This window comes from Bactrocera dorsalis, chromosome 6, assembly GCF_023373825.1.
Source record: "Bactrocera dorsalis isolate Fly_Bdor chromosome 6, ASM2337382v1, whole genome shotgun sequence".
NCBI lineage: Eukaryota > Metazoa > Arthropoda > Insecta > Diptera > Tephritidae > Bactrocera > Bactrocera dorsalis.
In genome coordinates, this window is record NC_064308.1 from 16,812,708 (window position 1) to 16,826,758 (window position 14,051).

General features: G+C 34.3%; 2 protein-coding genes across 2 annotated transcripts; one reads left to right on the forward strand and one right to left on the reverse strand.

Moving 5' to 3' along the window:
- The first annotated feature begins 2,832 nt into the window (after positions 1–2,832).
- Positions 2,833–6,483, forward strand: LOC125779368 (putative nuclease HARBI1). The gene is made up of 4 exons (XM_049460700.1): positions 2,833–3,380; positions 3,446–3,881; positions 3,946–4,090; positions 4,165–6,483. Exons 1-4 carry the CDS (start codon positions 3,259–3,261, stop codon positions 4,536–4,538), a joined length of 1,077 nt encoding a protein of 358 aa, XP_049316657.1. The 5' UTR covers positions 2,833–3,258; the 3' UTR covers positions 4,539–6,483.
- Positions 4,829–5,900, reverse strand: LOC125779234 (uncharacterized). Its single transcript, XM_049459872.1, has 4 exons — positions 5,761–5,900; positions 5,503–5,689; positions 5,041–5,450; positions 4,829–4,835 (listed from the first exon to the last, which is right to left on the reverse strand). Exons 1-4 carry the CDS (start codon positions 5,769–5,771, stop codon positions 4,829–4,831), a joined length of 615 nt encoding a protein of 204 aa, XP_049315829.1. The 5' UTR covers positions 5,772–5,900.
- Positions 6,484–14,051: the final 7,568 nt, after the last annotated feature.

The following is a 14,051-nucleotide window of genomic DNA, read 5'->3' on the forward strand; positions in this document are numbered from 1 at the left end:
TTTTTTTTTAAATAAAGCATTTGCTCTAGGCTCGCGAGTGGCATACTTATTTTTTGAATTTTCCGAAATCAAATCCTTTTTCTTTCGGGTTGAAGTTTTTGAAAAACCAAAAATATTGCAAGCATAAGGTTTTTCGGTCACCAAACGCAGTCTACAGCGAAGCGCGCTTTGTGTGTGCGCGTGTGCCCTTTATCGTTTGCGGCACGCACTCTCTCTCTCTGCCATCTCTGCGCATCTTTTCCAGCTTAACGTAATGAAGTAAAGTACATACATATGTATGGACTCTCTCTCTTCCATCTCTCGCATCTTTTACTACATAACTTATTGAAGTAAAGTACAAAGCAAAAAAGTTTGCATATATAAATGATCGCAGAACAAGTGAATGCTCGCATAAATTGCCGTATGTATGCATGTATGTAGTTATGTAAATACAGTGTCAACTATATTTATTCTGTTTTACAGCTACTTATTTTGCAGCAACGCACCGTTGCTTGAATTACTTTTCTTATTGTCTTTGTACTTTTTTGTAACAAAGCACATTGAAAATAAAAACAGAACGCTCTCCGTAAGGAACATCCAAAAACCAATAAAATCAAATATTAAAATGTAATGTGGTTTTCATGTGTGTCTGCGAAATACTTGCTGGTTTCTTCTAACTTTATTGTATTTATGATCGTATTCTGCAAATGGTAGAGTAAAATTGGAAATTTATTGTCTTTAAATCAAAAGGTAAAGATTAGATTTAAGCGAAACTAATTTGGTTAATCTATACTAATTATATAAAATCGCTTATATGAAAAATGTTTGTAACGGCTAATCTCCTAAAGTTCTGAAGCGATTTTTATAATTTTTTTTTTAAATAAAGCATTTGCTCTAGGCTCGCGAGTGGCATACTTTTTTTTTTAATTTTCCGAAATCAAATCCTTTTTCTTTCGGGTTGAAGTTTTTGAAAAACCAAAAATATTGCAAGCATAAGGTTTTTCGTTCACCAAACGCAGTCTACAGCGAAGCGCGCTTTGTGTGTGTGCGTGTGCCCTTTATCGTTTGCGGCACGCACTCTCTCTCTCTTCCATCTCTGCACATCTTTTCCAGCATAACGTAATGAAGTAAAGTACATATGTACATATGTATGCACTCTCTCTCTTCCATCTCTCACATCTTTTACTACATAACTTATTGAAGTAAAGTACAAAGCAAAAAAGTTTGCATATATAAATGATCGCAGAACAAGTGAAATAACGCTAAACAGCAAAATCAAATGCTCGCGTAAATTGCCGTATGTGTGCATGTATGTAGATATGTAAATACAGTGTCAGTGTCAGTACTCTGTTTTACAGTTACTTGTTTTGCAGCAACGCACCGTTGCTTGAATTGCTTGTCTTATTGTCTATGTACTTTTTTGTAACAAAGCACATTGAAAATAAAAACAGAACGCTCTCCGTAAGGAACATCCAAAAACCAATAAAATCAAATATTAAGATGTAATGTGGTTTTCATGTGTGTCTGCGAAATACTTTCTGGTTTCTTCTAACTTTATTGTATTTATGATCGTATTCTGCAAAGGGTAGAGTAAAATTGGAAATTTATTGTCTTTAAATCAAAAGGTAAAGATTAGATTTAAGCGAAACTAATTTGGTTAATCTATACTAATTATATAAAATCGCTTATATGAAAAATGTTTGTAACGGCTAATCTCCTAAAGTTCTGAAGCGATTTTTATAATTTTTTTTTTTAAATAAAGCATTTGCTCTAGGCTCGCGAGTGGCATACTTTTTTTTTTAATTTTCCGAAATCAAATCCTTTTTCTTTCGGGTTGAAGTTTTTGAAAAACCAAAAATATTGCAAGCATAAGGTTTTTCGTTCACCAAACGCAGTCTACAGCGAAGCGCGCTTTGTGTGTGTGCGTGTGCCCTTGATCGTTTGCGGCACGCACTCTCTCTCTCTTCCATCTCTGCACATCTTTTCCAGCATAACGTAATGAAGTAAAGTACATACATATGTACATATGTATGCACTCTCTCTTCCATCTCTCGCATCTTTTCTACATAACTTATTGAAGTAAAGTACAAAGCAAAAAAGTTTGCATATATAAATGATCGCAGAACAAGTGAAATAACGCTAAACAGCACAATCAAATGCCCGCATAAATTGCCGTATGTATGCATGTATGTAGATATGTAAATACAGTGTCAACTATATTTATTCTGTTTTACAGCTACTTATTTTGCAGCAACGCACCGTTGCTTGAATTGCTTTTCTTATTGTCTTTGTACTTTTTTGTAACAAAGCACATTGAAAATAAAAACAGAACGCTCTCCGTAAGGAACATCCAAAAACCAATAAAATCAAATATTAAAATGTAATGTGGTTTTCATGTGTGTCTGCGAAATACTTGCTGGTTTCTTCTAACTTTATTGTATTTATGATCGTATTCTGCAAATGGTAGAGTAAAATTGGAAATTTATTGTCTTTAAATCAAAAGGTAAAAATTAGATTTAAACGAAACTAATTTGGTTAATAATAAATATACGGTTTTTACAATAAAAGCTTTCAGAGATGCCAAAAGCAAAGGCGGGTATTGTCACTTGCGAAGCGAATTTATTTGGCGAAGCGAACGCTTTAGCGAACATACCCCAATTTTGCATTGTGAATGGCGAATGAACGTATTCGCTAAAATACGTCGTTGCCATTCATGAAAAAAGTAGTGCGTTCATCCGAATTTGACATTTGTGCCATTTATACTTAAAAAATTTTTTATTATATCAACTGAAATTTGAAAATATTGTTACAAAAATTAGTATTAAGTTGTATTTGTATTACTATATGCATCCCTGATTATGAACAATAGCTGTAGGTATATGGAATAGCATTTGTCTTGTTGTAGACATCTGGCGCCACGGCTGTCTGCTTGTCGAAACAATAGACATCTGGCGCCGCACTGTCTGCTTGTCTAGTTAAACAATTGCTGAGTCTGGCGCCGCGACTGTCTGCTTGCGTCTGGCGCCGTATAGCCGTATGTTCTGGTAATTTCCAGACGTGATATTCTAGAAGGACACGTCGGCATCAGCGAGAAGTGCGTGGCTATATAAGCCGTGGCAGCGCCAACGTAATCAATCAGTGCTAAGAGTAAACTGCTATAGTGTAGACGAGTTGTGAAATAAAGAGTTGTTGAATTAAATTAAACAGTGTTGATTTTATTTGTCAATCCAGAGATACGAACCTAACAAAGTAAACTAGCAAGAGTAAATTCGTAACAATATGTTTAATAACGCGGATCTGTATTTTGAAGATAATTACGATGTGGAAACGCGAACTAATCTTCTTCGACAGCGCCGTTTTATTAGAGATAATTCTAATCCTACAGAGCTACCTAACACAGTGTATGTATCCAGTTCAATTATAATGAATAATAAGAATTTTTTGTTCAATGTACACGTATTTGTAGATTCGTTGCGAATTTCCGCTTGAACAAGGACGCATTTATGTATGTGCTGAATAAAATCAAAGACAAATTTCATTGTCGGATGTCGTCTTCCATAACGCCCATGTTAAAATTGTGTGCCGCACTCAGATTTTTTGCACATGGCAGTTACCAACAAGCTATAGGGAATGAATTTCAGTTGGGACTTGCTCAACCAACAGTTTCCCTTATTTTAAAAGAGATCATACCCATTTTGGAAAATGAAATTTGTCGTACCCATATAAGCGTAGATATGAGTGAAGAAGAAAAGCAGCAGGCAAGGAGCAAATTTTATTCAAGATCGGGAATACCAAATGTAATAGGCTGCATCGATGGAACCCATATTGCGATTTATGCTCCTACCACAAACAAACACCTCTATCTAAACAGAAAAGGATTTTTTAGCATAAATGCAATGATTGTGAGTTTTTATGAATTTAATACAGTAAAATTGGTATAAAAATTTTGTTATATTTTTATTACAGGCTTGTGATCATGATATGAATATCCGTTTTGTGGATGCTAGATATGCTGGTTCTACACACGATTCGTTCGTATGGAACAATAGTTCTCTGAAGGCATGTTTAGAGGCAGCGCATCAAAATGGAGATCAGAACTCTATTTATTTAGGTATTCGCAATATTTGACTACTGCGCAAGTTTAATCTTGACATATGAATATTGAAAACAATAATACATTTGCAGGTGACTCCGGATACCCACTAAGCCCTTATTTATTAACACCTTTCCGTCATGCAGAATCTGGAACTAGGGAGTCAATTTTTAATAAGAAGCACGCGAAAGCGAGAAATGTTGTTGAACGTACGATTGGAGTTTTGAAATGCCGTTTCAGATGTCTTCTGAGTGATAGAAAAATGCGCTACGATCCTGCTAAAGTAACATCCGTTATTAATATATGCTGCGCCTTGCACAACATTTGTAAAAAATTTAGAATCGGTGATCCGGAGGAGGCTGAAACCTTCTTTGATGCCGTTGTACCATTGGAACCAATTAATGAAAATGGCAATGGTTCACCAGGAGAGCGCCGCAGAAGACAAATTGCTGATGCTCTGATGTAAATGAAACTATACCGACTTCAGTGAATAATATATTGTATTCTTTTATTTTATTCAATACTTTGAAATTCAATATTACATAGATAATAAATATATAAAAATTACAAAAACTACATGCTTTTAAATTAAATTAAAAAAATCACAGATTCAATTCTGTCACTTACAATAATAAAGTAAAAATAAATTCATCACATGTTTTCTTAAAAAAATCACAGATTCAATTCCGTCACTTACAATAATAAAGTAAAAATAAATTCATCACATGGTTAAAATATGAAATAAAAAAAAATTCATCACATTCTTATGAAATAAACTATAAACTAAATTCAATCTATTTACAAGTACCCTATTTTTTTGCATTTTTAATTTTAAAATTTGTAGTTTTATTTCCATCTTTTCTTTATGTCTTTTTTTTTTCTCTAAATATTCTTCCTTCTTCCTTTCTTCTTTCATTTTCATTAATTTAATTTCTTCCTGTTTAAGTTCATAAGTTTTTCTTGCATACCTTGCAATTTCATCAACTTTTTTTCCCATTTTTGCAATTTTGTTGGAAAGGATGTCTTGCACTTCGGCTTGCTTTTCCAACGCTTTCATCCGAATGACTTCACGTTCCTCTACTGTCATTCTAGGACGGCTGCTTGAGGATTGCGATGCCAAATCCATGGCTCGTTGTGTTTCCACGGTCGTGCGCTCTTCTGGCTGAATTTCATTATTATTTACCGCAGTTTCCACTTCATTAGAGCCATACGCTAAGCCTGTAGGATTTACAGCCGCCTGAAGGTGAAGAAGCTCATCCACACTTTGCTCTAATGGAGATAAACTTTGCTGAGCATAAGGTCCTCCTCCTGTGGCAACAGTTTCGCGTCGGTTTGTCGCTATTTTTTTTTTTAGTTTCAGTTTATAATCTAACCAAACCTAAATGCTACACATAAGTAACTTCAACCAAACAAATTAATTAAATTTTTACCTTATTCCACTCGCGTCCGTTTCGCAATGGTGGACCAATGGCATTGAGTTCGGCAGCGAACAGATCCCATTGCTCTGCCCTGCTTTTCTTCGTCGATCCAAAATTCCCCATTCCTCTGGCGACGTCCGGATTATTTTCCATTAACGCAACCAATTTTTGAAATTGTTGCGTTGTTGTACGTTTTGTTCTAGAAGTATCGTTTTGTTAAATATAATTAAATAATTACATTTGCTCAAATAACGATCAAAATTTACTTACGTCCTTTCCATTTCAAATAGCGAATAAAAAATACATTCGTCAAATTTTGACACTAATGGCGAAGCGAATGACGTTTTTTCGCCAGTGGCAATACCAGAAATTTATTTTCGCCACTCGTTCGCCATTTTCTGGCGAATTCGTTAGAGATTCGCAACTTACAATTCGCCACGGCGAAACTCGCCAAAATTTTCATTCGCTTCGCAAGTGACAATACCCGCCAAAATCTCAATTATTTAGATTCTCATCAAATAGACGGCAAATTCAGCTAAGACGAAATGAGACGGTCGACGAGAGTGCAAATCGCGTAGAGCAGGGATGGGCACATTTTTAGCCCGCAAAGTTAGCAAAGTGCGCACGGGGGCTAGATGAGGGGAATATCAGTTTACGGAGAGAAGGGCATAACAAGTTGAGAAAAATTGCGAAAAAAATGAATTACATTCCTCCGTAACTTGATGTTCATCCCAGAGTGGTTGCGGCAATACTGACATTGTACACAAATTTAAGGGTGGAAGTTTACTTCATATCGGAATTGTACAGTTGTGTGAACAAAAAGGGGTAAACATAATTTGCAGAGTTTAGAGTTTCGCATTAAAATTTGTTTTTATTTACCTTTGCATGGTGGGAAATTTTAATCACTGTTAGGAAAAAATATATATATGTGATGTTATGTATCTAAAAACAATTTTATTTAATAAGAAAACAGCATATTTTAAAACTTCACAACACCTTATGGTTGTTTCTATTTTGTTCACACCACTGTACATGTGATAGATCAGTCAATGGTGGTGGAAAATACGTTGCTCTCATTTGTAAATATGGAGTGGTAAAACGTTGCTCTCACTTCCCTCTTCATGTTTGCCCGCGATGATCCCCTCACCTAGCCCTCAAAATGTGCACTCGTGCCCGCACGGGCAAAATGCCACTGAGGGCTAATGTGCCCATCCCTGGCGTAGAGAATGTAAGGTTGCAAATGATGCAGAATAGACAATGGGCGATTGCTTCCAAATCAGCGTTTAACTATAGACAGGATTGTAATTATTTGGACCATTCCCTTTTATTCATTGGTCGAATGAATGGCATTTGCAATTTTTGTAAGGCCTAAAAGTGGGTGAAAGATGCACCAAGTATGTGTTGTAGCAAGAGACATGTAAGTGAGACATATAGGTGAGCCTTCGCTGACAATCAAAGCGCTGCTTACAGGTGAGCATCAGTCGTCCTGTCACTTAAAAAAAATATAAGAAAATGCAATGGTTGTGACTTCGTTTGGTGGTAATGAAATTAGGAAGGGTAATTTCATGCCAACGTTTAAAATACATGAACAAGTTTACCACGTTATTGGGAGTTTATTGCCAGCGCCGAACACAACAGCAAAATTTAAATTGACTGCCAATATGCGAATAAATCTTTGTGGAGCTGGACCATCCAATCGGTTTGCAGAGTTCCTACTTAAAATAGGTAACGGTTGCAAATCTGTCACCAAAGACGGTTATGTAATAATGCCAGATATTGCAGGAACCTGTGTTAGAACAGTTGACCAACTTATTGATAACGTGTATCCAGATATTATTAATTTGCACCACAAAGATTCTAAGTGGTTATATGAGTGAGCTATAATTACTTCGACGAATTCCGCTGCAGACGAAATCAACAAAGCCGTTTGTCAAAGAATATTATCAGAATATAAAATTTACAATTCTTTTGACACAGTGACAGATGAAGGAGACGTTGTTCACTATCCAACGGAGTTTCTTAACTCTCTTAATCCCTCGGGACTACCTCCATTTCAACTAGAACTTAAAATTGGTACGCCAATAATCCTTCTACGAAATCTTAAGCCTCCCAATTTATGTAATGGCACTCGACTGAAGTTAACGCACTTGATGCCTAATATCATTCAAGCAAACATTTTAACCGAACCTGCAGCAGGCGAAAGTAAAATGATCCCTTGGATACCAATGATACCTACAGATCTTCCATTTAGTTTCAAAAGAGTACAGTTCCCCGTTAAGACGTGTTTTGCGATTACCATTAATAAGTCCCAAGGGCAAACATTTAATACTGTTGGCATAGATCTTCGAAACGAAGTATTTTCTCACGGTCAATTATATGTGGCTCTGTCACGAATTGGTTCCCCGCAAAACAAACTGTTCTCATTTCTGGCAATGGAAATAAAACAAAAAATGTTGTATTCACTAAAGTTTTTAATAATTAAAATATATCCTTTTTGGTTATTGTTCCACAATACATCAATTATAGTATACCTTATTTCATATCTTGAATTAATATTTACTCTATACAATCCTATTTATTTTAAGTAAGACTTTTGAATTGTTACCTTTTCGTTATCTATTTTTAATTTTTCTGTAAAAAAAATTTAATAAACAAATTATTTATAACGTTAATGAATTTAAAAGTGTTTGCAATTAATTCAAATATGGGTAGTAAATATTTGTAAGTCTAACATAAGTTACACATTATACTCATGTATGTGTGTTCACATGTACGAATAAAGGTATTCTTTTATTTGCAAGTGACATATATACGTATATATGTCGACTACATATGTACGTGTGTAACTCAACTCCTAAACGCCTCTCTCACACTACGCCTCTTATACTCAGAGATAGGAGCTCGTAGTGTGGGTGGCGAATAAGTAAGCTTATTATTAGAAAATCATTATTGTTTAAGCACTTGAAGTGAATTAAAGGTTAAATAATTTGAGTTAAACCTAAATCTCGTGTGTTTATTTTTCTACTGGCGCAGTCGGTAGGATCTGCGAAAAAGATCCTTTTAAAACGAACCTACATTTATTCTATGCTCTAATCGCAAAAATTAAATATTAAAACAAACAAAAATTAATTTCTTACGTGAACTTAAAAAGTATTTTATGTGAATGATTCAACAAAGATATGAAACAATCATAATAATAAATAAAAGTGTTTTCTAACCTTAGTTGTTAAACAAAATTAAAATAAAATAAGCAAAAATGTACTTTGAATATATATTAGTACAAAACAAAAAGACAGACTCTTAATTTTCGTTAATCTTTTTGTTGGTATTATTATATTTGAATGACCTCTGGTTGCCTTTAACTGATTTCGGTCGACTTTCAATTGACCTTGATCTCAAACCACAAATGGAAGTGGAACTTAGAAATCGCACTGAGTGAAACAAATAAAAATAGTGCAAGCAAAAACTAAAAACTAAATAATAGCAACAAGTGAGTGCATAAACAACAACAACATAATTGTGCGCTATACTTTTGAACACTAAGCAGTCGACATACCTGCATTGTTGTTTGTGTTGTAACTTACAAACGTGAGAAAAAAAATATTTTTGAAGCAGAGAGCAATGCGAAACAACAACAAAATACTTTTTTGTTTTTGTCTTTGAGAATAGACTATTCAATTTTTACATTGTGTTGTTATAAAAAACATATATTTGCGGTGATGAGAGATTTAAATACTCCGCACTTTCCAATATAAAAAGAGTAATAGATGGACTTAAGTAAAGAGTTAGAAAATTTAAATGAGTACTTAAGAACATTAGATATTAACGCTGAATTAAACAAAATAAACATGGCTGAAGCACAACAAGTAAGAGAGCTGGTGATGCAAAATATTAAACTAATTCAGCCTTTTGATGGTGATGCTAATTACTTAGCACTGTATGTCGATAGCATTGATTCCATAATGCCTGTGGTCGCACCAACGCAGCCGGCTGAGCGGGCCTTTTATTTTAACTGCATCCTAAGAACTTTACGAGGGGCAGCTTTGGACATCATAAGAAGGGAGCAGCCGTCAAATTGGTCCACGTTAAGGGAACTTTTAGTTGATGAGTTTGGAGAACACACTCCAATTTCGACTCTTATTTTACAAATTAGTAACATAAAATTTAAAGGTAGTGTACGCATTCTTTGTGAGGAAATAAATAACGAAATTTGTAGAATTAAAGATTGTATTAAATTAAAAAATGAAAGTAGTGCAACTAAAATATTTTTGACAAATGAATTAGAACAATTAAGTATCAAAACTCTTAAAACGCAATTGCCAAACCATTTAACTGCGTTGATAAATGCAAACCTAGCCACTAATGTAAAGTCTGCAGTTAAAATTTTAAAAGAAAATGATGCCTATGACTATGTTGTAAAAACTAACTCACGCGCTCCCCATTACCCTAATAATAACAAACTTCATAAATACACTTTACCCGATAGAAATCATTTTTGTCTACCTGTTAATAACAACAACTTTCATACACAGGGAGTCCCATCCAGCAATACTACTTTAGGTCAAAATCAATCCAGACAGGTAAATGTTGGCCAACCCAGTCAACAAAATCATTGTACCCACTCATTAAATAGTCCGATTACACATACCCCAGGCAATGCCCTGCAAACAAGTTCATTACAGACACGAGTATCTCATCCCGTTGGGTCAAATCAATCAAGAATACGTAGATATGGCCAACCTGAGCCAATGGATCAGGATATTTCAAATTTTCAATTAGAAGCCTCGGAGGACTACCATCGATTAAACTGACACTAAATAACAAAGAAATCAAATTTCTAATAGATACGGGTTCATGGGTAAGCTTAATTTAACCATATATATTAAGTAATAAAACTACAGAAGTAAAACCAATTATTTTAAAAACGGCAACAGGCAAAGTTGTTTTAGACAAAGTGCAGGAAATAGCTGCTTTTACTAAACATAATTTAAAATTCTATGTGTATACATTTTCTGAAAATTACGAAGGACTTTTAGGTTTTGATATACTTAAGAAACTGAATTCGAAAATTAATTTTCAAAATATGACTATTAATTTAAGTGGAAAGCTTTATTCATTTTGTAATAAAAATGATTCTGTACATCACTTTAGCAGTAATTTAAATGTTATGAATGATGACAACTATGAAACTAAGTTTAGACTAAGCCACTTAAATATTGAGGAATATAAAGAGATCAAAGGCCTATTGACAAAATTTAGCCACATTTTTTATAAGGAAGGAAATAAATTAACTTTCACCCACAAAATAAAACATAAAGTCAAAACCATGCACGAAGATCCTATCTACGTAAAGTCTTACCGATATCCGGAAGTGCACAAGGCGGAAGTAGACAGGCAAATAGCGGAAATGCTGGAGCAAAAGATTATTTGCCATAGCGATTCCCCGTACTCTGCACCGTTGTGGGTTGTACCTAAGAAACCGGATCAATCAGGGAAGGAGAAATGGAGAATAGTTTTCGACTTTCGTAAGTTAAATACAATAACGATAGACGATAGGTACCCGATCCCGAACATGGATGAAATCTTAGACAAGTTAGGTAAATGTATGTACTTCTCTACCTTGGATTTGGCTCAGGGTTTCCACCAAATCGAGATGGACCCTGCTGACAGAAAGAAAACAGCATTTTCTACGCAGGGAGGGCATTACGAGTTCTTGCGTATGCCATTTGGGCTGAAAAATGCCCCAGCTACATTCCAAAGGCTGATGAACACAGTATTGGAAGGGTTAATTGGTAAAAATTGCATGGTGTACCTAGACGATATTGTGGTGTTTAGCACGTCACTTCAGGAGCATATCGAATCGCTCGATAAAGTTTTCCAAAGACTGTCTGATGCTAACCTTAAAGTACAGCTTGCCAAGTGTGAGCTTTTAAAACATGAAACAGAGTTTTTGGGGCACGTAGTAACCCCATCAGGCATAAAGCCAAACCCGAATAAAATTAAGGCGATTTTAGATTATCCTGTACCCCAAACGGAAAAAGAGATCAAACAGTTTTTGGGTTTGGCGGGTTTTTATCGCAAATTCATTAAAAACTTTGCAAAAATTACCAAACCGCTAACGAACTGTTTGAAAAAAGGTAACAGGATAAATGCTCAAGATAAAGAGTATTTAAATGCCGTTGACACCATTAAAATTTTGATAACTGAAGATCCTATATTAGTGTACCCAAATTATGAAAAACCATTTACGCTAACTACAGACGCTTCTAACGTGGCCTTGGGTGCAGTGTTAAGCCAACAAAGTCACCCAATTTGCTTTGCGAGTCGCACTCTGAATGAGCATGAGCTTCACTACTCCACTACAGAAAAAGAGCTGTTAGCAATGGTTTGGGCCACTAAATATTTTAGGCCATATTTGTATGGTAGGAAGTTTACTATCAACAGCGATCATAGACCACTTCAATGGTTGCATAACTTAAAGGAGCCGAATGCGAAACTGCAAAGATGGAAGATACGCCTCAACGAGTATGATTTCGACGTGAAATACATCCCGGGGAGGGAAAATCACGTTGCGGATGCGTTATCACGCATAAAAATAGAGGAATGCAATGCTGAGGAAGATGAAATCGCCTCAAATTGTGCAACCACTCATTCGGCTCAGGAAGATAACGAAAGTTATATCCAGATAACAGAAAGGCCGTTAAATTTATTTAAAAATCAAATAAAGCTTATAAAGGGAAATGAAAGCAGCTGTGAAACGCTAAAAATATTTCGTAACAATCTTGTTTTGATAACTTACAAAGAATTAACGCCAGAATACATAAAAGAAATCATTAAAACCTATCTCTTAAAGAAAAAAACCGTTATATACATGCCAAATGATATCGACTTTGTACAGTTCCAAGATATTTATAAAAGCTTGATAACTAGTAGCAGAAATAGAACTTATAGGACAAATAAAGAATTAAAAAATATTTTAGAATATTCTGATTTCAAATCCATTGTTACAGAAATCCATTTAAATGGACTACACCAGGGGATAGAAAAAGTAGCAAAATATTTTAAAGAAAAATATTATTACCCAAACTACCTCAAAGAAATTTCAAATATTATCAATAGTTGCGAGCTTTGTAATCACTGTAAAAGTGACCACATTGCAAACAAACTACCATTCAAAGTTACGCCTCCGATATATGAAATCAGAGAAAAATATGTTGTAGACTTTTGGAAGTGGAACAATGAATTTTATTTGACTTGTATTGATTTATTTTCGAAATTTGCCATGGTAGAGAACGTAAAATCATTAAATTGGCTTGAAAGTAAAAGAGCGCTACTGAAAGTATTTAATACTATGGGACCCCCTAAGATTATGAAAGTTGACCAAGACCAAGGCCTAAATAATATGAACATCAAACAGTGGTGTGATCAATTAAACATAAAAGTTGAAGTAACAACAGGCAAAACAGGCATAGGCGATATCGAGCGTTTGCATAAAACCCTCAATGAGAAATTGAGAATAATAAATACGTCGGAAGACAAAGAATTGAAATATTTAGAAATAGAACAAGTAATTTTTACCTATAATCACACAATTATTCATTCGACAACTAACGAAATTCCATATAAGATATTTTTTAATAAAGAGCCGCCAAAAAATGACCCGCAAAAAGTCAAAGAAAAGAGAATTGAAAATATTAATAAATACAGGCAAGAAAAAGATATTGACACTAATTTCGTAAATGCGGAAAATTCAAGGAAAAGATTAAATAAGATATGTAATCCATTTAGACAAGTAAGATTGTTAAAAACAGAAGAAGATGGGGAGCATCATATTATAAAGTTTAAAAACCAAAAAGTCAGAAAGTATAAAAACCAGTTTAAAAGGAAAAAGAAAAAATATTGAAGAAATTAAATTTGTTTATTAATTTTGCTTATTTTGTTGTATTATTATGTATTATCTAAATCGCTTAAGCAATATTAGTAAATCATCTTATCCTAGTTATCTACAAAAATAGTATACTAAAAATTATTGTAGGCAGTTTTCTAAAGTACGATTATATTTAAAACTAAATAACAAAATTGATTTAGAACAAATATGTATTAAATCTAAACGTAAGTACTTTAATTAAAAAATATGTCCACTTTTAAAGTTGGGAGGAGTGACATATATACGTATATATGTCGACTACATATGTACGTGTGTAACTCAACTCCTAAACGCCTCTCTCACACTACGCCTCTTATACTCAGAGATAGGAGCTCGTAGTGTGGGTGGCGAATAAGTAAGCTTATGATTAGAAAATCATTATTGTTTAAGCACTTGAAGTGAATTAAAGTTTAAATAATTTGAGTTAAACCTAAATCTCGTGTGTTTATTTTTCTACTTGCATTTTAAACTACATTAAATTCTTTCCAATACCCTCATCGTTTCAGTTTTTGCGGCGTAACAAAGTACGCCGGGTATTTGCTAGTAATAAATATACGGGTTTTACAATAAAAGCTTTCAGAGATGCCAAAAGCAAAATCTCAATTATTTAGATCTTCATCAAATAGACGGCAAA